This window comes from Psammomys obesus, unplaced genomic scaffold, assembly GCF_907164565.1.
Source record: "Psammomys obesus unplaced genomic scaffold, mPsaObe1.curated_primary_1811, whole genome shotgun sequence".
In the NCBI taxonomy this organism is placed as follows: domain Eukaryota; kingdom Metazoa; phylum Chordata; class Mammalia; order Rodentia; family Muridae; genus Psammomys; species Psammomys obesus.
Genome location: NW_026585895.1, coordinates 57156262 through 57184103, shown reverse-complemented (window position 1 = coordinate 57184103; position 27842 = coordinate 57156262). Strand labels below are relative to the sequence as shown.

Sequence of the window (27842 nt, the reverse complement as noted above, 5' to 3'; positions counted from 1 at the left end):
CCACATAAGACAGGTTCAGGGGATCTATTGCCTAAACACAGAAGTGCAGCCTGGCTGCTTGGGTAGCCCTGTTACCTGCTCCTGGGAACCATAGAGGGCAAACCTGTGTATATTCATTGGGCCCAACAAACTACACGAAAGGATGAACCAATCTGCTTTTATTTGTTCTCTGAGTGCTAGGCAGGGAATGGAAAGGGCCTGGGCACAGGGATATGGGGACAGAGGGTACCCTAGCTGTCCATCCAGGGGACACACAGGCACAAATGCTGTAGGTCAGAACCTGGAAAGCGAACATCAGTTGCAATTCTTAGGAAGGCGGTAGACACCTGCAGAGTAGATAAGCTGCTGGTCACGGACCTTCTTCTGAAGGTAGCCCTGGAGTTCCTGCAGGTCAATCTCAGCCAGAGCAGGACCAGTCATTACAAACATTCGGAGCATGCTGTAGATGCGCTCCAGAGAGAGGCTCTCTAGGTTGGTCAACATGGCCTGGATGTATGTCCAGAAGAGCTAGGAACAGAAACCAGGCACGGTCAGTTGGCCACCTACTTAGCCCACCCTCAGCCCAATGTGAAAGTGGCCAACGTACCAGCAGCTCCTCTTCCTTCTGGTCAGCCTGGGAGGCCATGCCTGAGTCGCTCTCATCATCACTGTCAATCAGCACCATGTTGTCCCTGTCCTGAGGCCGCTCTTCCTCAATAACAGAGAAGGTACCTGGAGGCTCCTCCCGCAGCACACCCTGTTGCAGCCACACTGACATACGTCTTCTCAGCAGTGCCACAGGCATCTTCACCACCTTGCTCAGCTCTTCCAGGGTCCAGCTGGCTGTGAACAGAGCCACAGGATGCAGGGTACACTGGAGGTTATACCTCCTCCAATACCTGTTAGCCAGCTGGACCACCAGAGGGATGTGCACTGTCCTGTGTGACTCATAGGTATAAAGAATGGTTGCTATCCCTAAATTCTGCCCACAGTGGGCAGGGGGGAAAGCAGTGTCAACCTCACAGCTCATCAGACAGTAGTAGTGCCTAGCACTGGACCCAAGGTCAGGTGTTCAAGGCAGACCAGATGGAGTTCTACAGACTCACCTTGGTCCTGGAAATAAAGCAAGACTACTGCCTGCACTGGGGTCACTGCAACAGATAGGGTGCGGTCAGCCAGCTCCACATCCATTGTCACCAGGCCCAGGGTGTGCTTCCAACTGAGTGTCCGCATAGCCTAGGCAGGAATCATCAAGAAAAGTCCATGGGTTCCAGGCAGATCCAGATGAACAAGGCACAGACTCATATGCCATGCTACCTGGCAAGGAACGGCTCTTACACAAATGGCCTATCCAATGCCACCTCTGGCAGGCAGGTAGCTCAGTTCCTGAGCTAACAATGGGCACTGCTGGTAGATTGTGTCCCTCTCATGTCTTTCTACCTCAGAATGTGAAATATTTGCAGAGTTAACGTAGATGTACTTAGTTAAGAAGGGGTCATACTGAAGTATGGCAGGCCCTAAATAATTAGACCAGTATTTTTTCAAGAAAGGACATGGTTTAAAATAGGCACAGAAGGGAGTGACTATGAGAGGCACAGAGTATGGTGATATACCAAAAGCTGGGAAAAGTACTTTCTTAAAGGTGTCAGGAGAAGCACAGCCCTGCCAACACCTTGACACTGGACTTCTACTTCCCAAAACTAAAACAATATACTTCTGTTGTTTAAAACCACCCAACCTGTGACATTCCATTATAGAAGTCATAATAAATGAAGAATCTGCTGTGCCCATATCTTCAATCACAACACTCAGGAGGCAGAAAGATCTGGTCTACAGAGCAAGTTCCAGGACAGCCTGGGCTACACAGAGAAACCATGCCTCAAAAAAGGAGGAAAATAGATGGTGATTATGGTTCTAGGGAGGGACATATAAATATATCCTGTTATATAATAGTGTTATATAAATATATGAAATATGAAAGTAGCTTTGTACAATGTGAAAGTACATAAAATTAAATCCTAAAATTGTGGCAGACAACTGATATAACATGAGAGATAAGGATGATGTTGGTGAAGGTTCAGGAAGAAGAATTGTCCTCACCCTAGAGAATGCATACACTGTGTAGAACAGTGTTGGTAGGAATGTGGACATTAAGAGGACCTTGTGCTGAGGGTTCAAATGGAAATGAGGAACACACTAAGAGGCAGAACAGTACCAGTTAGTGGCCAGCATTTGCTAGAGACAAGTGTGACTTGTAGATCCAGCTGATCATCTCAGCAGAAACCAGCTACAGATGGAAGATCCAGGAAGACACTCTTTCTCTATTATTTTTCTGGGGGATGTCTGAAACAGGCTTGCTCTGTATAGCCCTGGCTGTCCTGAAACTCACTTTGTAGACCAGTCTGGCCTTGAACTCATAGATATCTGCCTGCCTCTGATGGTCTGAGTGCTGGAATTAAAGGCATGCATCACCCTCCTGGCTCCCTTCCCCCACTTACTTTCTCATTCTTCTTTTTTAGACAGGGCCTTACTATATAGCCCTAGTTGTCTTAAAACTTGAGACTAGTAGGCTGCTGCTGTGCCTGACTTCCAAGTGCTGAGACGACAGAACCATCCTGTTACCTGATAGCTCAGACACTGCAAACTTTATGCAAAACCACCAAGGTTTTTGAGTTTTATGCCAGCATCAATGCTGAAAGTTTGAAGGAAGGTGACAGAGATAACATAAAAGTCCATACTGACATGTGGGGTTGTTTGTCAAGCTAAGAGGACAGAGCACTGAGCTAGAGGGCTGTTATCAGACCTTGAACACTTACAGAATTCCTCTTGTTGTGTGTCAGATTTGCTTTGGGGCTCCTGACCTTTTGGGAATGCCTACTTCTGAACTAGACTTGTTTCATTACTGTAGCTTGGATGAAATCAACCTCACAGCATCAAGATGGAGAGGAAACCTGCTTTAGAGAAAAGGTTTCATTATATAGTTATACTGGCCTTAAACTACTTATCCTTCTGCTTCAGTCTCCTGAGTGCTAGGATCATAGATATATACCACCACACCTGGAGTAGGAGAGATTTTTAATTTAATTCATGCTGAGGCAGAAGCAAGATGATGAAAGGAATGTCATCCTTTGGAAAGCAACACAATAAGACCCACACATTGGGCCGCTCTTGTGGCTCTCAGGCCTACCACCTGTGGCAAATGTGGCTACCCAGCCAAGTGCAAGAGGAAGCATAACTGGAGTGCCAAGGCTAAGAGACACTACTGGAACTGGTCGGATGAGGCACCTACAAATTGTCTATTGCAGATTCAGACATGGATTCCATGAAGGAACAGCACCTAAACCCAAGAGAGCAGCTGTTGCAGCATCTAGTTCATCTTGAGGATTTCAATCAGTCATAAAATAACTGTTCTGATTTCAAAGACAAAAAAAAAAAAAAAAAAAAAAAAATGAACTCATGCTGAGCTGGATATAGTGGCACATGTCTATAATCTTACAAAGGCAGAGGCAAATAGATCTCTGAGTTTGAGGCCAGGCTGGTCTACAAAGCAAGTACAGGACAGCCACAGCTACACAGAGAAACCCTATCTTGAAAAACAAAAACAAACCAAAAAAAGTAATAATAATAATTCATGCTGAAGTGGTTAACTTTGAAGATACTGGTATTGGCTAAATGTCCTTTGCTCATGGGAAGTCTGTTAATTTTAGAAACCACAGGCTGTCATGGGCCAAACTGTATCTCTTCAGAGAGATAGTAAAGCCATAACTCCAGTGACACTCAAAGTCCTATCTCCAAATATGGCCTTATTTGGAAAAGGAGTCATTAAATATGTAATCAGCTAAAATGAAGTTATCCCGGAATAGAACAAGTCCCTAATCTAATCTAACTAGTGTCCTAAAACACAGAGAAAACCTGGACATAAAGAAATGCATTTACCAGTTGAGCAGTGGTGACAAACTCCTTTAACCCCAGAACTTGGGAGGCAGACGCAGGTGAATCTCTGTGTTTGAGGCCAGCCTGATCTACAGAGTGAGTGCCAGGACAACCAGAACAACACAGAACAACCCTATTTCAAAAAACAAGAAAGAAAGAGAGAGAGAGAGAGAGGAGAAAGAAATAAAGAGAAAGAGAGAGAGAAAAAAGAGTGAAGGAGAGAGAGAAAGAAGTGAGGGAGGGAGAGAGAAAGAGAAAGAAAGAAAGAAAGAAAGAAGAAAGAAAGGAAGAAAAAAGAAAGAAGAGAGAAAGAGAGGAAAGAAGGAAAGAAAGAAAGAAAGAAAGAAAGGAAGGAAGGAAGAAAAGAAAAGGATAGAAGGAAGAAAGAAAGGAAAGGAAGAAAGAAGAAAGAAAAGAAAGAAAGAAGAAAGAAGAGAAAGAAGAAAGAAAAAATGCTAGGGCTACTGGAAACTGCAATAAGCAGGAAGGATACTTTCTCCTAGAGCATTCTGGGGAAGTACAACACAATAATATCAATACATTTCTAATCTTCTAATCTGATAAACTGTATTTTTGCAGTATTTCATTAAGGTACTGTCCAGGACAGTGATTTTCCTGCTCTGGTGGCCAAGTGATACTCTTAGGTTGCACATCTGTGATTCCAGCACTCAGGGAGGCACAGGCAGGCGGATCTCTAAGAATCTGAGGTGAGCATGGTCTACAAAGCAAGTCCAGGACAGCGAAGGCTACACAGAGAAACCCTGTCTTTAAAAAAAAAAAAAAAAGGGGGGGGGGGGAGCTGGAGAGATGGCTCAGAGGTTAAGAGCACTGGCTGTTCTTCCAGAGGTCCTGAGTTCAATTCCCAGCAACCACATGGTGGCTCACAGCCATCTATAATGAGATCTGGTGCCCTCTTCTGGCCTGCAGGTATACATGCAGACAGAACATTGTGTGCATAATAAATGACTAAATAAATAAATAAATCTTTAAAAAAAAGATGGAAAAGGAGGCAGTTCAGTGGCTTCCCCTGGTCACATCCAGTTTAGATTCCCCAACAAAAGGATCACACTACATGGGCTGCACAGTCAGTCATCCACAGACACAGTAAGATCCTCTAGGAGCTCTGCTGGTGAAAGACAAAAGAACTGTGGTCATAGGCCTGACCTCTTAGCATAGCTTGGGGTTTACCAAAGCCATTCCAGTATCCAACAAAAAATGAGATAAAGTACTGTAGAGTCTGGTTATCCTACTTCTTTGGGCCTGATGAATAAGACATGGCCAAGCTATGTCTGGGATCCACAGTGAAAACTTAGCAAAGGCAGCAAGTACCTCATACTACCACAGTAGTCAGAGGAACAGTGGGAGAGGACATGGAGTCCATACAACTGGCCACTCAGACATCCTCAACTAGAAAGTGGTAGGGTTACGGTATTCAAAGACTGTTAGCTAGACACACTACCATGCCCAAAGCTGGAAATACTGGTGAGCGGTATCCTGTGCTTTCACAAAGACCATACCTACACTATTCCAGGAACAAAACCTGGATTAAGGGCAGCAAGGTTCTCATAGTTACTGACACAAATATCAGGGTCCCACTTTGATGCCCCTTGAAGGAAAGGTGTTCTTTTTTTTTTTTTTTAAAGCTTATTTATTTATTATGTGTACACTATTCTGCCTGCATGTATGCATGTACACCAGAAGAGGACACCAGATCTCTTTATAGATGGTTAGGAGTCACCATACTGTTGCTGGGAATTAAATTCAGGACCTTTAGGAAGAGCAGGCAGTGCTCTTAACCTCTGTGCTATCTCTCCAGCCCCAGGAAAGGTGTTCTCAAAGGGACTCATCTAGGGGCACAGATCCTTAGCCCAAAGCAAAGCCTTCTGATTTCAGGAGTCCACACATGTAGACTCAGCACTTTCCTGCACAAATGACACTGCCAATGTTCCCATGGCACACCTGCCTCTACCTAGTTGTTCCTAGCCTGACCCTACAGGTACCACATGCTTTTTCAATTAGGGTCTGCCACCTGGATGCCTGGGTCCTATGACCCTCTCCTCTCGGCATCTATAATCCAGAGCACTCTATAGGCTCCAACCTGTGGTCCAGAGTGGGCATCTCCACCTGTGAACTATGTCAGACTTAAGCTTCCCCTGCCATAACTGACCACAAGCTCAGGAGGAAGAATCATTGAACTTGGCCATACCACCCACTGGAGCTCCAGCTTCTACAACATTAGGGCTCAGCTATGCTATCTGGACACATGTGCCACTTGGGCTAATTCCGCATAGTGTCTGATATGACCAGAGATACAAACTACCAAGAGGCCTGGCTGTACCTTCAGTTTCTCATACTTCTTGCAGTAAACGTCTAGGGCTGCTCTGATGTCCTCAGGGACCTCCAGCTTTTCATCTTTGAAGGGAGGCCAAAATTCACTGGACAAAATGACTGCATACACCCCAAATGGTGGTTGTTCTTCCACAGGTCTCTTCTCATCTTCCTCACGGATATTGGCATTAATACGGCGGGAATCTGCCATGTCCTAAGAAAGGGCACTTCATCAATGTCCTGGGCTTAATAGTGGTAGAAGGAGGGTAACTGCTTGGGGAATCCTAGACACTTACCTTCAGCATGACCTCACAGAAGTGCATGGGGGCTTCACCAAAGCGCAGCTTCAACAGCTCCACATTACGAATCTCCCTGGAAGAAGTTGGAGGAGGGGCTGCAGGGTCCCTCCATTTCAACTGGTACCCTAAGTAGACAGACTATCCAGACAACCCACCTGTTCAGGACACACTGGGCTGGAGGGAAGGCAGGAAGCCAGAGTTCAGTCACCTTGGCCAGTAGGGGGCAGTACTAATTACGGGAGTACTAATTACGTGTTTTCTTCCAAATACAGAATGAAGTCCTTAGTCCTCAGCACCCCCTGGAGGTCAACCAGCTCCTTGCCTTACCTTTCAGGGCTGAAGCTGAACTGGTGAAGGAGGCGATCTGCAAGTAGTGAGCGGTACTCATTAATAAAGAGGTCCTTGGTGCCATAGATGCTGACCAGCAGGCTAATGATATCTGAAGACCGTCGCTTGGAACTCGACTTCCCTGCACAATATAAGGGAGGAGGGCATTCCATTAGCACCTTGACGAGGACAGTGATACCTCAGAGTTAATCTGCTGGACACAGCAGTATAGGACAGTTTACAGGGCTTGCTCTCAATGTCCCAGGCAGCTGAAGAGTAATATGCCTCCCAGTAGACCTAGGGTTGGTTCCTAAGGCAACTGTTCTGATCCACAGTGCCTATCTCACAAAAACCTTCCTGGATCCTCAATCAGCCACAAGGAATAGAACAAAGGTCCTTGGGTTTTCCTTTAAAAGGCTGAAGATGAAGTGTTCACACTAAGATCTGAGCAAGACAAAGAATCCTCAGCCTTTCGAAATCCATTAGAGTGTGGCCAAGCAAGAGATGGGACCTGCCCAAATAATACCACCTTAATACACTTGAGTACCAGGACCAAATCATAGACAGAAGTGGGGTATACAGACTTTCCATGAATCTATTCTCTCAAGTATAACCCACAAAGGCACCTTTTTATAGCTGGCTGGGGTAGCCAGTGTGGAACATATTAGCAAACTGGCTGGTGTTCAGTAAGGCCAGGGCCAAAGACCCCTGACCCCTCAATTTGAGGCAATGTTGCTTCTGATATAGCCAGGTATGGGTAGCAACATGCATAACCAGAACCCAACAGACCTCCAAAGAAGCCCAGGAAAGAGCAGAGGTGAGGCCAATACGTGAACTGACCTGGATCAGCATCCACAGGATCAGGGACCCAGTCCTCAGGCTCGCCAGAATCATCCTCACTGTCCTGGCCGGTCTCCAGGCTGGCCGGGTCCGTCTTAGACAGCTCAACAGCCAAGTCCCCAGTCCCATCTGAGTCCCCTGTCAGCCCAGCCACAATCTGCCGTACTGTGTCCTCTCGTGTCCTGCCAGGATTGAATGTTGCTGTCTCCAAAAATGTGCATGGGCATCATGATACTTGCTAGTATGTGGCCGGTGTTAAGCAGCATTTCCTGACCTTGCTTAACATGCCTATCCGACTTTGTAGAAATTAGAAAACCAGCTGGGCAGTGGTGGCACATGCCTTTAATCCCTGTACTCAGGAGGCAGGGGCAGGTGGATTTATGTGAGTTCAAGGCCAGCCTGGTCTACAGATCAAGACCAGGATAGCCAAGGTTACACAGAGAAACACTGTCTTAAAAAACAAAAAACAAAAAATTAGAAAACTGACTGCTTTGAAATACCCAGGGGCTGAGATATTGGAAAGAGCTCAATGACCAGAAAGCAGAAAACTGGAACCCAGAACAGGTAACTGACACTATCGGCCTCTCAGGTACTAGGGTCACTTAAGCACTAAACCTAGAAATTCTTCTGCTGGGGGCTTTCTGACCAGCTTTGCCAAGGAATCCACCATAGAAGTCACAGATGTCCCTAAGGCTGAAGCTGTTTAGAGACCAGGCCTCTTCTCATTTGTCAGGTTCAGTCAACAACGCCCTAGGATATGCTTCTTTGTGTGGAGGTCCTGACCCTCTCTCTCTCTCTCTCTCTCCTCTCTCTCTCTCTCTCTCTCTCTCTCACACACACACACACACACACACACAAACACTATGTGATGGAAAGGACACCACCTAGTTCTAGCAGAAAGAGGCTCCCTACCCCCAAGTCAATCCAGCCCCAGCAAGGCAGAACCTCAGTCTAGGGCTGACTGTCTGACTGCTGCAAACATCAAAGAGAGCTTAGCAAAGAAGAGAGCCAAGTGTTAACGGCACTCACCTCAGGTAGCGACGGATGGGCTCACAAGCTACCTCCAGGATGACCATAGAGGGATCTAGCACACGTAATGCCTTGATGGCGGAAATGTAGAGAGTGATTATGTCACATGTGTTGACACCTACAGAGGAAGAGCCAGAGATCATATAGCAGCCTGTACTGCAGCCTCCTGAATGCCAACTGAATGCCAGCTGGCCACAGTGGCTGGGTGATCTGAAGGTTCCCATGAGGCCCTCATTCAAGGAAATTGCAGTTACCTTCTTGTCCCACCCCCAACTCAATCCATTTATAGGCACAGACACTAGAATTTTCCAAGGAACAGTCTATTACAATTTGAATCTAGAATGTCCCCTACAGGCTTATGTTTTGAATGCTTGATTCCCAACTTGTGTTGCTATTTTAAAAGCCCAAAAGTTTAGTAAGCAAGTTCTAGTGGTATATGCCTTTAATCCCAGCAATTGGGAGGCAGAGGAAGGTGGATCTTTGTGAGTTCATGGCCAGTTTGGTCTACATAAAGAACAACAACAACAAAAAGAGCCTTTAGTAGGTTAAGCTAGTGAAAGTATGTTACTTCCTAAGTTCTGGTTTCTTGGCTGTCACATGCCTATGCCAAAAAACCTTTTCTATTATGATGGACCATACCTTCTGAGAATAAGTGAATAAACCCTTCTGCCCTTAAGTTGATTCTGTCATGTATTTGGTCATGCAACATAGGAAGTACTAACATATAAACCTTGCCCTTACCAGGCAGCCTCTTCTGAAAAGACTCATACTACCCCTAGACCAAATCAGAGAGGCTCTGACTTCCTCCCAAGACACATAAAGCTCAGGGTTAACTCAGTTCTCCCAAGCACTTCAGGCCTTTCTCAGGCCTACAAAGCCAGGGCTGTTAACTACATGTGAGCCCTGAGGGCTATCTGCATGGCCAGTCCACAACAGCCATACATGATACCTGGGTGCAGGAGTCGAGTTTCTAGGGCCACCTTGAGGGATACAAGCAGCTGTTGCCTCTGATCTGTCCTTTCCAAGCAGTACTTAAGGTCCTCAATGGCTGGCCGAGAGTCTGGGAAGTCTGAAAGAAAACATGTCACAGGGATAGGCAAGTAAAAAGGTGTAACAAACACTAAAGGATATACATAGTAAAAATTACACACCTGGCAAGGACCCAGACAAAAGTCACCTATCAGGTAAAATATACTCTGTTGTCAATGTAACCTTCACTAAAGGCCATCTGACCATGGCCTTTAGTGACTGTTTCATCTGACCAGAGGCACAGTTGGCTACTTCACTAAAGGAACACTTTGCCAAGCCAACCAACTACTCTCTCAATCCACTGAGGATCATCAGTGGAACATTAATGCGTGAAGTGCAATGACACTTAAAGCTCTAACAACTGCCTTAACTCACACAACATAGTCATTCCTCCCATTGTGTATAGTGGTAGGTAGCTCAACTGTCCCAAGTTGTACTATTTTTGGGAAAAAAAAAAAATTAAGTGTTGTCAAACTTTTTTTTGTGTGTGGGGGGGAAGACAGGGTGTCTCTGTGTAGCCCCGCCTACCCTGGAACTTGCTCTGTAGACCAAGCTGGCCTTGAATTCACAGAAATCCACCTGCCTCTGACTCCCTGAGTGCTAGGATTAAGTATGTGCCACCAGTCCCAGCTATCTTGTTTTTTGTTGTTGTTGTTTTTTTTAGTATTTAAATTTTTTATATTTGAAGTATTTGTTCGCAGGGACTGTTTTCCTGCCCTTATGTATATGTTCTATGTGCATGCCTGGTACTAGCAGAGGCCAGGAGAAGACTTTGGATTCCCTCGCACTGGAGTTACAAATGTGAGCTGCCACATGGATGCTGATCATAACCAGAATCCTTTTAACTGAATCCTTTTAATACTTCTACATGTTGACACTTGATTAATAATAACCAGACATGACAGAGTGATACACAGAAGAGAGTCCTAAGCAGGAACCAAGATGAAAGAGAAGAGTGGAAAACCAGAAGTATATACTCACTGCTGATATTGACTCTGACCATGTCAGAAGAGGTCCAGCTCTGCTCAACTTACCACCCTGCCAACAGCTAAAGGTAAAATTGGAAAAGGTAGGTCCTGCAAGGTAAGAGGCGCGACCAACCTCGAATGATGCTGAAAAGCTCCTCAATGCGTAGGCTGGCATAGATACGGTAGAAGAATCTCTGTACGTGGCAGCGCCAACGACGCAGTGTGTTCCCAGCTTCTGGAGAAGTGGGTCTGGTGGGGTTGTCCTGAAGGAACACTTTGCCAAGCCAACCAACTACCCTCTCGATCCACTGTGAAAGATCATTAGTGTGTGAAATGTAATAACACTTCAAAGTTCCTTTGGCAGGACCCTAGAGGAGGCCCCACCTGTGTCTTGAGGCCAGAGGCATCAAATCTACACTCCACTGCCCACGGCTCAATTGCATCTGCCCCAAGAGTTTCCAGGCTCATGACTCTAGGCCAACACTGCTGGGACACCCACTTTGATCATTCCCCATCATAGCTAATATGCATCCACAAGGGATAAGACACATGAAAAACGGAGGTAGGGAGGGAGGCAAAAACAGGGTGTACAGCTTCATGAGGCTGAACCTAGACTTTTCACAATGCTGGGAAACATAGCAGAATTACAACCCATACCTAACAATACAGGCAACCAGAGGCCTTCACTGGGACACCCTAGCCCCATACCAGGGTACAGAGTAGTTGTAGGTTAATCCCAAAGGCAACTGTTAAGTGAGCATACATTTTGTCAAAAGGGGAAAGAAAAGAATCTGTAGACCTGTCTTGCTGTATCTGCGTGGGGAAACCCTTTGGGACCACTTCTGTCCCAAGATTCTGCTTCTAGCCATAGGATTCTGCACAGACCTACTTAGTACATACCAGATTTGTCTTTGTCACCAGGGTCCAGGATTGTCCTCTACACAGTACCAAGATAATCTCACCCATCACCACTCCTGGTCAACCTGCCTACTATTTGGTGCCACAAATCCACTTTGCCCTTAATAGAACCCAGCCCAGGGAGGAGAATGTCACCTTGTGGAACTCACGCAGGAAGGAGCGCTCATATTCTCCACGACAGCGGTCTTCCATCCTTTCCCGGGTCACCTGATGCAGGGTGTTTGTCACAGCCTCAGCGCTGACACGCTCCAGCAGACTGAGCTTATGCCTAAAGGAGATCTCTGCTCATAGAAAAATCATAACATACATCTGTCCCTTACCTAGGGGGCTCTTCCCATAAGGATACGCAATGCATATACTCCAGACCTATGTCCGGGACAGTGTAAACTTGCTACACAGTAACTCCTGGCTACAAGTACAGGTGGAAAAGACCTCACCAGCCAGTTTACTAGCTCTATTCAGAGGTATATTAAATTCAGGACAAATGGGGCATTCATAAACTGGGGTATGGCCAGAAGGCAGAACTTACAGAACTTGGCTGAGCTGGTGGAACTGCTCCAGTGCCTGTCGGCACCAGCACTGCTGTTTATCACTGCCACATCCTGCGCACAGAGGGCTCTGTAAAAGTCGGTAGTACCTGCGGCGGGCATACCGGCTGTCTAGCTCACCCTCTAGCTCGGGATCTGTGCCCCCTTCTCCTTTTCTCTTGCTCTGCATATAGACTCTCAGGAAACGACCATAGAGGCGCTGGACCATCTCCTGGAATGTCCTGGGGGTGGAAAAGAACAGGACTCCCCGCAACATGGTGTGAACTTTCTCCCGAAGCCCCTGAGCTCCAGTGCCCATCAGCAAGCCCAGACGAGTCCATTTCTCTAGGAGTTCTAGGCTATGCAGGTAGGGATCCAAGCGGCTTTCCAGAAGGCCGAAAGCATCCAAGAGCAGCAGAAGGCATTGGGGTTCATCGACAGAGTTTTCGCGCTGGGCGATGGCATTCCAAAACTCTGGGGCAATGTTGCCCTGAAGGTCGTTCTGCAGCACCTCCACGAACCACTCCTCCAAAACAGAGTGCAGACCATGGCCCCTCAGAACCTCCACCGCTGCGCGGAGCTCTTCCTCCTTTGGTGGGACCTCACCGCTGGTCCGGGAAGAAGCCTGGAGTACGGAAAACTGTGAGCAGAGGGGCGGGGTAAGGGCAAAAGGAGGGGAGGAGCGCGGAAAAACAAACAAACAAACAAACAAACAAACAAAAACCCACCAGCGGCAGGGTTACCAGGGAACCAAACAAATAAGGGGGCAAGCTCACTACAGACAGCAGGCACAGAGCTGTGAGAACCAAAGGGTGGACTCCCTAAATCACACAGGGTAGCGGGAACTCGGCACAGGCCCGCCAACCTTTCCCCGGCCTCACCAGCCCTAGCGCGGCCGGCGGCACCAGACCGGTGCTCACAGTATTCCAGGCAACCAAGAGCTCTTGTCCAGGCCTAAAGTCGCAGTCATCGGCGGCACCAACTGCCGACGCCGGCATCGCCGTCACGGCCACAGCCTCAGCCTCCATCAGCGTCCACAAAACAGACGCGAACAGCGTGGCGCACAGTGATGATGCAACGCTGGCCTGGCGCCCAGCTGTGACGTTCGCTTGTCCACGCTCTGTGGAAGCGGTGCGCAGGCGCGGGCCTGGCTGTGCGGGCGGCGGTTGAAGCTTCCGGACGCGGCGCGGAACATGACCCAACAGGGCGCGGCGCTGCAGAACTACAACAACGAGTTGGTCAAGTGTGAGCAGCGGGAGCTGAAGGTCAAAGGCGGTGGGTCGGCGTCCGGCCGACCCACTCGGGAGGACGCGCGGAACGCCTCACGAGCCCCGCTCTGCGGCCTGTCCCGTGTCGTGCTGGTCGGGGTACGAAGCTCACGAGACCCATCCCACAGCTCTGTCTTCCCGCCCTCCCTAGGCATTGAGGAGTTGTGTCAGAAGCGAGAGGAGCTGTGCCGGCAGATCCAGCAGGAGGAGGACGAAAAGCAGCGGCTGCAGAATGAGGTGAGGCAGCTGACGGAGAAGTTAGCCCGCGTCAACGAGAACCTGGCGCGCAAAATCGCCTCTCGCAACGAGTTTGACCGGACCATCGCAGAGACAGAGGCCGCCTACCTCAAGGTGGGGCTCTCGGATGTGCACCGTCAGTGCCTCACTAGCATCAGAGGCTAAGGCCCATTGGGTTGAGAGGCAGTAGGTGGGACAGTGGGCTCTCTATGGGATCCAAGAGCATGAGCAGCGGTATGTTGAAAAGAGTGCAGTTTGAGCCAGTGCTAACCCTTTGCCGGGTGGGAGGAAGGGCTGTGGGACAGATGCAGGAGGGAGGATGATTTTACCCACCCCCCTGTAGCCGTTTGTCTGCAGCACAGATGGCCAGATTGAGATTCCCATCGCTGAGGCCATGGGACCTTCCTACCAGAGAAATAACAATCCTTTTATTTCTCTGACCCAGATCCTGGAGAGCTCTCAGACTCTGCTTAGTGTCCTCAAAAGGGAAGCTGGGAATCTGACTAAAGCCACAGCCTCAGACCAGAAGACTAGTGGAGGCAAGGACAGCTGACGCGTCTGTCTCAGCAGTGTCCTATGGCTGCTCAGTCCCCAACATGTCTGTCCTAAAGCATCTTTCTTCTTCGTGGCCTCAGATGCCGTCTCACTATCTCAGGTACCCAGAGGGGCAACTTCTGACCTCCACCTTCCTTGGATGATGAGAAACGCCCTAGGACAGTCCAGTGGGATAGGGGTTCCCAGCTCTGTACTCATGTATGCCATGGGAACCCTGGGTTCCTGGTTAGCTCCATGAGGGGCTTCTCTCTGAAGCTCCTAGATCCCCCTTGGGCTGCCAGGGAGGTCCTGGTCCTAGCCCAAGTACTGTGGGAGCCCCTCACTTTGCCTCCTTAGCCATTAGGGGTTTAGGCCAGGCATGTTGAGGAAAGAATCTTGACTCCAGAACTGAAACCCTAGGGCCCATCCCCATGGCCTCTCATGTTTCAATAAAGGTTGTTTTGCAAAGATCTGTGGTATCATCTGCCAGCTACCATGTATCCTGTTGGTAGGGAAGGCCTGCAGTTTTCTCTGACTATCCCATCTTCAAAATAGAGTTGAGGGTGCCCACCTCATTCAGGCAAGCCCTAGCCCTTAACTCTCCTTGTAAAGCTGCTGGTCTTTCACCCAAGTCCAGCACACAAACCACTTTCCTGTGAGGGGCTTAGCTATATCATGGTGCTCAGTGCAGAACTTGGCTCAGAGATAGCTGGCAACACTATACCAGCTGTTCTGGTTCTAGGTCTCAGCATAGACTCTGATTCTTCATATAGCATGTCCATTTCTTAGTACAAAGTTGTGTTTGATCCAGTACACTGCTGCCGCTGCCAGGACCCATCTCCCAACCACATGTATTGCTTACTTCCTTTTTCCTTGTGCTCTACGGCCCAGCCCTTTCCCACAGCTTCTCAGGGCCAAGTTTGAAAGTATTTGTTAACAAGATCTAGAAAACAGGTGTGGTAGTTTACACCTATAATCCCAGCATTGAGGAACAAGGTTTACCTTAAGTTCAAAACCATACTGGTCTGCAGAGTAAGCTGTAGGCCAGCTTGGGATGCAATGTGAGACTCTTTAAAAAAAAAAAAAAAAAAAAAGAAAGAAAAAAAAAATTATCCATAAAGCTAGGCTTACATACAAAACACTCCACCTAAGCCCAGTCAAGCAATATATATATCTGTTCTTAGGTGACAAAAAAAGACACTTGGATTACAGTTTGTCCATATCTGTAAATAGCCCAGGCCTCTGAGAACACAATTTTCAAGCAGGCAGCACTGCGTCTTTCTAGACTCTTGGGAATTCTCTGTTGCTATAGCCTTGTTACAGGTTCATGGTGAGGAGGTTTCCATATCAGACATGAGAAAACTCAAGAGTTGCACTTAACTCCATTCCTGTGCTGTATACAACTAGCTGTCTTACTAGGCTCCTGGCCCCATGGTAATAGAGTAGTTTGCAACCCTTACATTCCTCCCATCTGGCATCTAGGACCCTGGTCACAGAGTTCCAGACCCCAGAGATTAAGTCTAGCTCCCATTGTACTAGCTCTGAGGGAGAAAGTAACAGGCTTGGGGTTGGGAGAGAACAAGAGCAAGAGCCTGAACTAGCAAGACCTCAAGGTATGAGAACACCAGACTGAGGTCACTTTTTGCTTCTTTGCACACAGGTGCCCTAGTTAGGCCTCCACCTTGTTCTCAGACTGAGGGCTGTGTAAAGAAGGCAAGAGCAGCCTTATTATAGTGTTTATTGAGTCCAATATCGGGGGGGGGGGCAACACCCTGTCATCTATTATGAAGGGAAGCTGAATTCCACCATTGTAGCATCATGGGCTGAGGGCAGGAGCTTGGGTTCAGCAAAAAACAAATAGCTAGGATGGTCTCTCACTCCTAACATTGGCCACTCCTCAGAGGGTAGGAGCTGAAAGTCAGGACAAACAGTACCCTGCAGCAAGATATGTTCAGGCCTCCACCTCATCACCGATGGGACAGTATGGACAGATGTCTGCCTGTCACATAGGCAGTTCTCATCTGTTCTTCCTTGGAGTGAGATTCAGACCGGCCCTAAAGGCAGGAGGAGGCAACAGAGAGAGAAGGCAGAAAGAGCCAGATGGAAGGGGCACAGAATAGAGTAAGGGCTCCTGGGTATTGACTGGCTTCCAGGATCACCACACCTGGGCTAAGTCTTGGCCATCTTGACAGTTCCAGGGGTCAGAAATAGAGGGCTGGCTCGCTGCGGAAGTCGGAGAGATCATTCTGACTGGCAGGTGTGAGCTGAGAGAAAGAACAGAATAATACACTAAGGCTTAACCAGGCATCAACCTTTCCCCAAGCCAGTCAGCTTTTGGTGGTCTAGGTGTTCACCCCTGTACCCTCTACTGGCTTACCATGACTTCCTTTGGTGGGAGTTCTACCTCACTTGGAGCCTGCACCAGTGTCTGCTCCTGCCACTTACTGAAGGCTATGGAATGCTTTGGAGTATAGCTGGATAGGCCTGTGGACCAAAGAGAATAGGCATGGATACCTGGAAATCTGGCCCAGGTTCCACTCCCAGGCTGCCCATCCCAACAGGTGGTGTTACCTGAGCTGCCATCTAGTAATTGGGGGCTCTCAGGTCCTACACTGCTTACAAATGTGGCCCGTGGCAGGAAAGGGGCAAAGGGCTTCTCTGAGTCAGGCCCCACTTCCTCTTCACCATCCTCTGCTCCTCCTTCCTCCTCCTCTTCTTCCTCCTCTGCCTCTCCCTGTGCTAGGGAGCTCTCAGAAGGGTATTCAAATGTTGTATGCAGACTCTTGTCATTGAAGGAGATCTTCATCTAGGAGTAAGAGCCATGTTAGCAGGGGTTCTATCACCCAGTTAAACAGAAATGCTAAGCAGGGAGAAAAGACCCTTCTACAAAGAGTTATAGACCCCACCTGTCCCACCCTCTGACTGCACAAGCTATCATACTGTCAAGGCCTGCTTAAGAGGCTAGCAGTGGTGGTACACACCTTTAATCCCAGCATTTAGGAGGCAGAGGCAGGCAGGTCTCTGAGTTTGAGGCCAGCCTGGTCTACAGAGTGAGTTCCAAGATGGACAGGGCTACAGAGAGAAACTCTGTCTCAAAAACAAAACAAAAAAAAAGGTGCTAGACACCACCCATTTTTTAGGCTAATGGGGAGTCACACTTCTGTTAGAGTCCAGTACCTACAATACCATCAGTGACACCCAACTCCTGCCTACTGTGTACCTCTCATATTCAAGCAAATTCTCCCTTTTCTCCCAGGGGCTTGGTTCTGAGGGACAGAAAGCTGTGGGCAATGCTCTGTTATGATCCTCCTGTCTGCTACCTGGTCTGGGAGCCCCATCTCCACAGTTAATGCTGAGGTTCCCTAGCCCTCTTAACTGAGCTCAGCCTACTGGGTTGGTAATGAAGATGAGCACTTGTCTGCAGCAGATGGGACAGTCTTGCTGGGCTCGAAATATTAAACTCTCAGGCACAGGATACCAACAGCCAGCTCAGGTTCCCCCTCTCCTCCTGGAAGGAGCCAGAGGCCCAGCAGGATAGAAGAGTAGCCTAACAGAAGGGTTGAGCCTGTCCTGAGGCAGCAAAATGACCCTGGCACAGGCCATAGAACACAGCCAGGGGAAGAGACCTAGGCTATGAACCAGCATCCTGTCCCCTCAACCAATGGCCATACTTGCCCACGGGGCTGTTAATATTCCTGAGCCCTCTGTCGAGAGATCCCCTGACCCAGGACAAGAGGAAAGGCCTCAGGAATCAGAGCTGTTAGCTTTTCCTCAACCTGCTCAGAGACATTTATACTTTCAGGCCCTCCCTACTTTGGCCATCTGCACACATGAACATGCAGGTGGGGAGACACCAGCCCCCTATCAGGCAAGACACAGATGTCCACTCCTGTCATATGAATACATGCTGTACCTTGCTCTGGCCTCAAGGCTATCTAGTCCTTGAAGACTAGATCCCATTGGAGACAGGTGAAGTGGAAGCAAAGGGATGTTATCACTTGGCTTTCCTGACTAACTTTATGAGACAGGTACCCTAGGAGGAACCCAGGACAGTATAAGGGCCTAACAGGCCTAGAAGCTTCTATACAAAAGCTGACCCTGGATGGAGTTCCTTGAGTCCCATCCCCCTACTATTGAGAATACAAAACCAGCTGCCAGGGCCCAGCTAGATTAGTATACCCTATTAGTCTGCATGACCAGTTCCCAGCAGGCAGGCTGAGACAGACAGACACATGTGGGTATGGTGCCTGGCACAACCCGGCCAGGCTGGGGGTGGGAAAGTGGCTCATAAGTCTGCCAGTTTCAGCTGGAGCTTACCACCCCCACCCCCAGTCATTTACTATACTCCCTTGTTTGCACTGCCAGACCAGTGTTCCTAGGCTGCCTTTCTCCTTCCAGCATATGTCAGTGGGTCAAATGGTAACTCATGTTTATGATCCCTTCCAGGGGTAAAGCCGCCAGGGCAGGTGGGGGAAGGGATTGTCACTGTATATACCTGGTCACCAGTGTCTGGGGGACTACCCAGCACACCTAATAGGAAAGGCAGGTGGTGGAACCTCTGGGCTTTCACAGGGCTCTCATAGGGCCCTCGGTGACAGAAACTCCCAGCTTTTTATAGGGCCCCTTTGTTCTCCCTCTACCCATACATACCCAGCTTGGGTTACCAAAAGGTGTCCATCCCAGGACTCAAAGCCGGGGAAAATGTTCAACTGGCCAGACCCTGTCCCCACTCCCTGCATACACTGGCTGGCTCCCATCCCCCATTTGGCCCCCAGCCAAAGTTCCCAAGGGTGACAAGACAATAGATCAGAACTACCCAGCTGGGATATCCACAGCTGAGGGCAGACCCTATACCAGTGAGATTTCATCAATAAGGGTCCAATCCTTCTCTGGGGTCCCAGAGAAAGACCATCTAGGGGTCATTTATGAGAAGAGTTAGGTGAAAGAAATAAAAGGAAAGTGGGCAAGAGGACATTCAAGCCAGCTTCAGCTAGGGGAGGCAGTTGCCGACTAGAGGAAGATGATGTTGCTGGGAAGAAGCAAAAGGATAAGATACCTTCAAGTGGGAAGCCAGGCTGAGGGCCATAACTAGGTCACAGAAGTTAGGGTGGAGTTTACATGGCCAGGGAGGTGGGAGCCCTGAGCCCTGAGGACACTAACTTGCTTGGGTGTGGCACAGAAACAGGAGGTGGGAAAGAGGAAGAAGCAGCTAGACAGGTAGGAGCCACTTGTGCTCCTAATCAGGGAGGGAAAGGTGAAAGGACATCCCTCTGATCAAGAAAACATCGGGGGCTGGAAGGCTGCAACATCCTCCATCAGGGAAGAGAGGACCCTTTTCTCCCAATAGATAACCTAAATGTTATCTATTTAAATGTGAGGCCAGAGTACCTCTCAAGAGATAATAGCAGTTTGAGGCAACCCTCACTACTCAGAGCAGGGCTGAATCCCTGTAAAGTCATGATTCATGATACCCTCTGCCAAACCGTCAATGCAAGGCAGGCTATCCCACACCATGCCCTGCTGCCTAGAAGTCCCAAATGAAGAGTCGTTCCTCACTTATACTCTAGAAAACCATCAGCATTGCCTTGGGGTCACCCAGTCACGGTGGGGAAGGGAAACAAAGTACAGTTGCCCCAAGATCCTCTGGGCCCACCTACTCCCACAAGAGGAAGCAGTAGTCTGTCCCAGGCCAATGACTTGGGCTTCAGAAGGAGCACCCTGGTTTGGCTGGGGGGAGGGGCTGTAGGAGAAATGTCAGGGAAAGGACAAAGTACATGAGGGCCTCACCCTGAACACTGCTCTAAAGGTTGGGTGGTTTGGGCCCTGCCCCCTCCCATAGGCATTCTGTGTCTTGCTGGGGGCAGGGCAGAAACAGTTGTGCTGCTATGGAAAGCCCTGCTCAGGCTACTTGTCCATAATAAGCATCACCCATCTGGACTCCCAATTGTCTCAACTGGCCCAGACAGCCAGGCTGCTGGCCAGAGCCCTATCCCAGCCCCTACTATCCTTTAGGCCTTGCCCTGATTTTGTTCAGATCTGCATGAACCACCATACCTGGTGGTATCCCTGCCCTTCTCACTTTAACCCAGCCATGAGTGATTCTCATGGTTATCTCTAGACAGTGGCAGGATAGCCAGGCTCTTAGTGGCAGCTTTTCAGTTTCAAAAAGAAGCCAAGTTCAAGGTGGAATAGTATCCTAGAATAGGATCAGGGCTCTGAAAACAGGAACCTGAACTCAGCTCCTGTCCCAGGAACTCCATGAACCTCCCAAGCCTCAGGTGCCTCATCTACATAGGGGTGCTTTCATGACTTCTACTTCTTGGATAAGCATGGAGATGGGCCACCTCACAGAGAAGCCAAGGTCAGGATCAGGAAGCAGGGAGGGGAGGAGCAGAAAAGAGGTGGAAGGGGCCTGGATCAATCTGCTCCAGGGACTCAGGGTAAAGAGTACAGGGGAGAGTGGGAGAGACATCTCATGTAGCAAAAAAGCATCCCTCACTTTTTTCTGAGTCCCACTCATCAGAATCCCCCAACAAAAATCACCGTGGACGTCTGACCTGGCAGATGGAATTGGCAGAAGAGATGATGCTAAGGCTAACTAACTGAAGCAAAAAGTGAGGAAAAAAAAAAAAAAGAGTGAGAAGGTGGTATGGTTCATTACAAAAGGTCCCCCAAGAAAACTGAGGCATAGGGTGGGGAGGGGTTTAACCTGGGTAAGCCTAGAGTTTAGCTGTTGTGGAGTAGACACTGCAGGTGCCATCTCCACAGAAGGGAAAGGTGCACCTCCCTGTACCAGCTGACTGAGAGTCATTGGAATGGTCTTGGAATTTGCCCCAGGGGACAAACACAGGCCCTGGAACACTCAGGAAGGATCTGAGGAACGCGTTCTTTGTGCCCAGACGGTTCTGAGCCACTGGCCAGAACTAACCAGGAAATATGGCTCACCCAGGCCAGCTTTGAGCCTCTAGGGGATTGTTCTTGAGTGTGTCTGCCCCAAGGCCTTCTTGACCAAGTCTGGCATGAAGCCTTGGGTTCAATCTATGCTTGCAAAAGGCAAAGGTTTGCCATGCTCTGGTCCTGTATCTTCCAGGGTGCTGAGAACCCCCTCCAACTGGCTTATGAGACTGAACTCAACGTGAGAAAGACCTGCAAAGAAATGACTGGCCTACTTCCTTCCCCTTTACATCTAAGCTTTGGATATCTGTCCAAGCCAAGCTCCATTGGAACATGCCACGCTACCCTCAAATCAAATGCCAGGCCAGAGCCAACAGGCCAGGCTGAAGCTTACCTTAGTTGGAACTACCCATTCCAAAGGGATGCAGGAGCTCTATATTACCTGGCCAGCTCTCCCAAATCTCTGAGGTAAACAGTAGGCTTTACAGCTGTCACAGCTCAACAAGGGCCCTGGACCTAGTACAATCCCACAGCCCAATTCTTCTGTGATTTATGTAGAAACAGTTCAGGCCAGTAGCCCTCTCCTTAGCACTTACCTTTTTTCTTGAGGAGCCAGCTTTGATGAGGCAGGACTTTTGCAGGGCCAGGTAACCACCAATCACCTCAATCTCATGCACAGTGGGGTACCGTTTCTTTAGGGTGTTCTCCAGGGTAGTGTGGGGTCCTGAGAGGCTATCAGCACCCTGTTCCTCAGCCTCCTGTTGCTGGGACTGCCCATTGGTCTGACTTACGTATGGCTCCTGAAGGGTCCCTGGCTTCCTCTTGGGCACTACTATGAAAGTGTTGCTGCCTCGGTTGGGGAGCTCTGAGGTGTGCCCAGGCCTGGCAAGGTGCAGGTGGTGCTGGGGAGGCACACCAACTGCTGAGGAGGACAGTTTGGCTTCTTGAAAGGCCTCCTCCTCTGAGTCTACTTCATCAATGAAGGTGACTGGAAGTCCTGGCCTCACAGGCTCCAGGCCATTCTTGGCCAAGCCAGGAACCCCCAGGCCCTCAGCCAAATCAGCTTCAACAGTGGTTGGTACAAATGGAGGTGAGGATGGTCTCTGCCACCTAACAGACCTGTCTGTGACAGAAGTGGCTGGCCTGGGGTAACCCCCCTCCCTAACTGCCCACTGCACCTCAGCAGCCAAGGGCTTCTTCTCTATGGCAGGTGCACTATCCACTGTAGACACCAGCTGGGCTCCGAGGCCCTGGCTCTGAGAGGCCCAGCCCACCTCCTGCTTCGGCTCCTCGGATTGACTCCCCTGCGAAGGATAGTTCCCAGGGGCCTTGTGCTTAGGGATCAACACGAAGGAGTTGCAGGAATTCACACGGAGGTTGGCCAGGGCCCTGGCCTGAAGGTCCCCACTTGGGATAGTTTCCACATCTGGCTTTGGGGCTAGCCTTATTTCAAAGGAATCATTGGCGCTGGTAGCAGAGGAGACCCACTGGCGCTGGCTGGGAGTGGCACTGGCTGGTCTGGGCGCCGGGAGGGCAGGAAGTCCAACTGTAGTGGCACTTGGGGTCCCAGGGCTTGGGGGCGGGTGAAGGGAGGGTTCCCCTGACTCCACCTTTGGCTTCCAATTACCCGGCACAGGCGGAGAGCCCGACAACCCATTGGCAGGGACGGCAGGGGACTCCTGGGTCATGGGTCCATGAGAAAGCGAGCAATTGACTGCACTGCGGGGCAGGCCCCGGGGATGGACAGTGAAAGAGTTGCTGCCGGTCTTCTGTAGGAAGTCCCTACGCCGAGCCCCTGGACCTTCAGTGCCATCGGAGTGCGCAGGCTCACAACAGGCGGAACGCTGACCGGTGCGCTGAGCAACGGGGACAGGTGAAATAGAGAGTGTGGACTGGCAGGGGAGCACAGGTGGGGCAGGAGCCAACGAACGATTGGTGGGAGCGCGCGTGGCAGTAGAAGCAGACGCCACGGGAAGCAGCGGTAGCGCAGGGCGGAAGCGCTCGGGGCTACCTCGGCGGCGGGGCGCTGCTGACGAATCGAACTTCTCCAGCAGGCGGCTGACACGGCCCGGCTGTGGCGCCTCGTACACCACTACCTCGGCAGCTCGAATACTAGCAGCGGGCCGCACAGAGGGCGGGAAGCCAGGTGCTGACTCGATGATGAGGATGTTGTCGGCTCGGATGGTACGAACGCCCGGCACACGACAGTACAGCTCCAGCAGCTGCTGAGCCGGCCGCGCCCCGCGCCGCCGCTCCGATTCAAGTAGCATGAACGGGTTCTCGCTTAGCGGACCTAGACTCTCGGCCAGCACCAGCCGCTCGTTCGGCCCCTCCGACGCCGCTCCAGATCCCGGTCCTCCGCTCAGGGCGGCCAGTTTAGCTCGCCTCCGTTCAAGGATCTCCCGCTTCCAGGCGGGCATCGCGGTGCGCGGCCCCGTGTCGGGCCGCCCCAGGCCGGCCATACTGTGGACGCGGCCGGCAGCTGGACAGCACCGGCGGCCGCTCGCCGGACAGACTCTCAGGACCTGCCTTGGTACCCCGCCGTGCCACGCCCCCCTTGATAGCTGCCAATTGGGCAAGAGCGCTCGGAACCAAGGGCAGAACAGCCCACCTACAGCAAAAGCATACCGCTGAGGTGATTGGACAACATTCCCTTAGATACTCCCCCATGGCGTTCTCATTGGATTACAACCGTAACCGGCCAGTCCCTATTGGGGACGGTCCCTCGACTTGCTCTCCAGTAAGGCGCAGCTCAATGGCTGCTCCTTACTTCCGCCTCTGCGCTCTGGACCCGGCACCTTGGACCCATAGTTGCATGAAGGCTGGTCTTAGCGTATCGGCTAGCGGACCCTTGCAACATATGTAATCTTGGCACAGTTCTGACTTTGCACTTGACACTATCGGTATTCTGACATCCACTCTATTTTCTTGGCAGAGAGCCCGGCGCCGGAGCCGGGAGGTCCTTGCTCCTGTGAACAAGCTGCATGGACCTTCCACCTTCAGGGCCAGGCCCTGCTCCAATCTGGAGTCCTTGAACCTCCATGAGCAGGCAGACAAGGACCCCTTCTGGACCTAAAGATGTTGCTTCTGAGATCCACCCAGGCATAAGATGATTTTTTTCGAGAATTTTGGTTTTGTAAATCCCAGACCTGTTGATTAGACCTACATGTGTGAATATCTGGCGCACAGCTTGCCGAACTATGGTCCTGCCAGGTATCCATGTGTAGGAGGCACCAAGAAGCAACCTCATTTCTAACACAAACAGGTTACACATAGAAACAAAGACTCACACACTTACACAGTTCTGTCATGCAGAGTACAAAAACTAGGGTAAAGGTGCTACTCACTCCTGTTGAACCCCCTAGCTCCAAGAATGCGTTGGGGCTAGTGACTCTGAAGGGGCACAACCTCACAGCCAAGTCTTGAGGAAGTTTCTTTGGGCAGAGCTGCATAGTGCCCAATAAATACCCTCCACAGCGTACACAGTAAAGCGAGTGCTTGGAGACATTAGAAATTGGGAGCTACAAACCGTAGTCTGTTTTTCCTTTATCTGCCCCTATAGTATACAGGCAGCTGAGGCCTGGCACTGCTGCCTCCCGTGCCATTTGCCTTCCAGTGACTCTGCTTCATGGAATATCGGTCTCTGCAAATACAGAAGCTTCAACCTAGAGTCTTTTTCAAATCACTTACTGTAGTGGGAGTTATGATACTGGGTAGGTGGTGCATATCTTTAATTCCAGCACTTGGGAAGCAGAAGTGAGTTCAAGGCCAGCCTGGTCTACAAAGTGAGTTTCAGGGCAACCTAAGGCTACACAGTAAAACCTTATCTCAAAAAAAAAAAAAAAAATTCAAACCCTCAGTTATATTAGCATGTTGTTTTTTTTTTTGTTGTTGTTGTTTTTTGTTTTTGTTTTTTTGGTTTTTTTTATCCCAGGGGAAATGAGCCTGCTTCAGACTGTTCACAGCAGCAGACTATTTGCCTCATGCAGGCTCTGAGAACATGCACTTTGCCAGCTGCAAATAATTTAATTCTGGGACTCTGGAGAGGGAATAAATGCCAGCGCTGAGATGGGTGGAGACACTCCCAAAGAAGGCTACTGCTTCTCTCCCTGGCCCCTTCCCCATCAAGCTACTGCTGGTTCTTCCTGCTGTTGTGTTTGCTGTTGCTGGTTTGCTGGATAGCCTGATGATAAAGATTTGACTTGCTCAAAAGAACTATGTCTCCAAACAGCAGGAACTAGTCTGAAGAGACATGTGCCACCACCACCCCTTTTCAACTAACCTTTTTCTCCTACCTGGTGTTAGAAAGGATTAGGGTTGGAAAAGAGGTCTAAAAACCCAAATAAGATAGCTAAAAATAAGTATATCAACAATGTATTTACCTCTTGGCTCTATCGGGATTGAACCTGGACTTTTTATGCTGGACAAGCACTCTAACACTGAGTTATAGGCCCGTCCCTCATCATTTCTCCAGAGGAAACTCAAGGTTTCTATACTCACACTTCCCAATTCCAAATTACCAAAATAAGACAGGAACACACAAAACAAAATCTAAGAAATGTTGCAAGGAAAATCACTCCAAAGTTCAACTTGTGTCTTGCTTTGTCAAAAATTAGCCCAATCCCAAGCTGGAAACTTTTTTCTAGCTGGGGGCAAACCAGACGAGTCACCTCTTGACTCATATCCTCCTCAGTGTGTGACATGACTTAAGTATTTGTCCCCAGCAGAGGAGGCACAAGCTGCTGTGCCAGCTTGGCTGTTCTGCAAAGGGTCACACCAAGTTATTACCCTAGTGATTCTCAACAAGGACAGTTTTGTCACCAGGAAACTTTACAATGTCAGAACAAACTTTTTATTTCTACAAATGAAGGCTGCTACTGACGTCCACCAAGTAAAGACCAGGAACACTACTAAATATCTTCCATCTCCAGAACAGTCTCTTCTTCCTCTACAATAAAGAATGATCCAGGAGCTGATGAGATAGTTCAGTGTTAAGAACAGTTAAGAACATATGTTGATCTGCAGAGTGCCTGGTTTTGGCTCCTAGCACCTGTATGGCTATAACTTGTTCCTGGGATCTGCAGGCCTGCGATGGAATGAAGAAAAGGCTTTTCTTCCACAGAACAGAGGAAAAATGATGCAAGCCCTTTTCCATTATCAATTGTATCCTTTTAAAATGCAAATGTACACTCATCCACACATAAACCTTTTTTTTTTCTTTAAAGAAAAATAATGTAATTTGGTGCAGGCCTTTAATTTCAGCACTCAGGAGGCAGAGGCAGACAGACCTCTGTGAGTTCAAGGCCAGCCTGGTTTACAAAGGAGTTCCAGGACAAAGCTACACAGAAAAACCCTGTCTTGAAAAACAAAACAAAACAAACAACAAAAAATGTTCCAGCTCCAATAGCTAAGCATGCTGAAAAACTGTACTCTGCAGGGCATATCTGATCTGTCAACTATTAACCTTTGTTGGTACTCTTTTAGACTCATCCCCTCTCCTCCTCCACTTCTTCCTCTCTCTCCTCTCTTGGCTTCCAGCCGTTTCCAATAATGACAACACAGTTTGATCCTTCTGCCTCCACGCCACCCAAAATGAGATCACAGGTAAACACCCTACCAACAAGCTACATCCACATGTCCCTTTTCTTTTTTCAGCCACTTCTGGAAATAGTGTGACATTATCAATTGTATAAAGAAGTCTGGCCTGGACAGATGGAGGGGTAAGCTGAGGTCAATATTGCTGAGTGAACACGCTGATTTATACAGGGGTACATCACCATAAGAGTCATAGCCTATCAGGATATTTTACTTATATGCAATTTCCAAGTGTCAGAAAAGTTCAGCATTGTTTGGCAACTCAGAGTATGACTAACAGAAAATAAATTTTAATAATCGAAGCTTCACTTTTAAGTTTTGCTGAGGAAACAATCTTAGATATAAGGAAAAGTGGACAGTAAGCTGGGAACAAGTAGACACTGATTTCTGACCAAAGCTCCACCAGTGTAGCGCCAAGTAGCGTCTGGACTTGAAGGTCCAGGACTCCAGCTGCGCGCAATGCTCCATTTCCAATCCCTGCAAGAGGCTAATTGACACGACAAGCCCGGATCATGAGCAGCTGCAAGAGAATGAAAACCGGAGATGTGATCAGGCCGAACCAGAGCTCTCGGGTCTGCTCCACTAGCTTCTGGCACAACAGCATCTCAAAGACAAACTTGAGGCTAAGGACGGTGAGAACCCAGAAGAGACGCAGTACAGCCAGTCGCTTCTCTCCGTCTTGGAAGAGACGAACGGATACGATGGTGGTGAAGTAGGTGCTGAGCCCATCAGCAGCGAAAAAGGGTACAAATACGTTCCACCAGGAGAGGCCGGGGGCCAAGCCATCCACTCGCAGTGCCAATAGCACGGAGAACACCAACAGGGCCAGCAGGTGCACGAAGATCTCGAAGGTGGCGAAGCCTAGCCACTGCACCAGTTCCCGCAGTGAGAATAACATCGCGCCTGTTTAATACCCGCCGGAGTCCGGCCAACGGTGCCCCGTACCGGGCCGTGACCGCTTCGTCCGCGGGCCTGGCTACCGCCTGCTGCCGCGGCTGCACAAGCGAGGCAGCAAGCAGCCCAGCGGGGCGGGAACCCCGACCCCGGGGCTGCGCAGGCCTCCGGAACCCAAACCTTGACCCGGAAGCGGATGCCAGCAGAAGCCCGCGACGTCTAAGTGCTATTCTCGCCCCTTTC

At 49.4% G+C, this 27842-nt stretch overlaps 4 protein-coding genes and 1 pseudogene across 6 annotated transcripts; 2 read left to right on the top strand and 3 right to left on the bottom strand.

The window, feature by feature from the left end:
- Positions 1-143: 143 nt before the first annotated feature.
- On the bottom strand, positions 144-13309 carry Anapc2 (anaphase promoting complex subunit 2). Of its 2 annotated transcripts, none has more exons than XM_055600175.1 (13): positions 13059-13309; positions 12180-12817; positions 11786-11918; positions 10866-11040; positions 9685-9804; positions 8736-8853; positions 7707-7888; positions 6867-7008; positions 6537-6612; positions 6251-6454; positions 1086-1215; positions 587-822; positions 144-507 (listed from the first exon to the last, which is right to left on the bottom strand). In XM_055600175.1, exons 1-13 carry the CDS (start codon positions 13203-13205, stop codon positions 295-297), a joined length of 2514 nt encoding a protein of 837 aa, XP_055456150.1. In that variant the 5' UTR covers positions 13206-13309; the 3' UTR covers positions 144-294. The 2 variants fall into 2 exon arrangements, with proteins under 2 accessions (XP_055456150.1, XP_055456151.1); XM_055600176.1 differs by having other exon boundaries at positions 12180-12802.
- LOC129671320 (60S ribosomal protein L37-like) lies at positions 3076-3360 on the top strand (annotated as a pseudogene).
- Positions 13299-14686, top strand: Ssna1 (SS nuclear autoantigen 1). Of its 2 annotated transcripts, XM_055600178.1 has the most exons (3): positions 13301-13422; positions 13597-13796; positions 14128-14686. In XM_055600178.1, exons 1-3 carry the CDS (start codon positions 13371-13373, stop codon positions 14233-14235), a joined length of 360 nt encoding a protein of 119 aa, XP_055456153.1. In that variant the 5' UTR covers positions 13301-13370; the 3' UTR covers positions 14236-14686. The 2 variants fall into 2 exon arrangements, with proteins under 2 accessions (XP_055456152.1, XP_055456153.1); XM_055600177.1 differs by having other exon boundaries at positions 13299-13796.
- A 1254-nt stretch (positions 14687-15940) lies between these two features.
- Positions 15941-23686, bottom strand: Tprn (taperin). The gene is made up of 4 exons (XM_055600573.1): positions 21707-23686; positions 16788-17022; positions 16594-16700; positions 15941-16480 (listed from the first exon to the last, which is right to left on the bottom strand). Exons 1-4 carry the CDS (start codon positions 23570-23572, stop codon positions 16418-16420), a joined length of 2271 nt encoding a protein of 756 aa, XP_055456548.1. The 5' UTR covers positions 23573-23686; the 3' UTR covers positions 15941-16417.
- A 2253-nt stretch (positions 23687-25939) lies between these two features.
- Tmem203 (transmembrane protein 203) lies at positions 25940-27797 on the bottom strand. Its single transcript, XM_055600931.1, has 2 exons — positions 27098-27797; positions 25940-26058 (listed from the first exon to the last, which is right to left on the bottom strand). Exon 1 carries the CDS (start codon positions 27601-27603, stop codon positions 27193-27195), a length of 411 nt encoding a protein of 136 aa, XP_055456906.1. The 5' UTR covers positions 27604-27797; the 3' UTR covers positions 25940-26058; positions 27098-27192.
- Between the last annotated feature and the right edge of the window lie 45 nt (positions 27798-27842).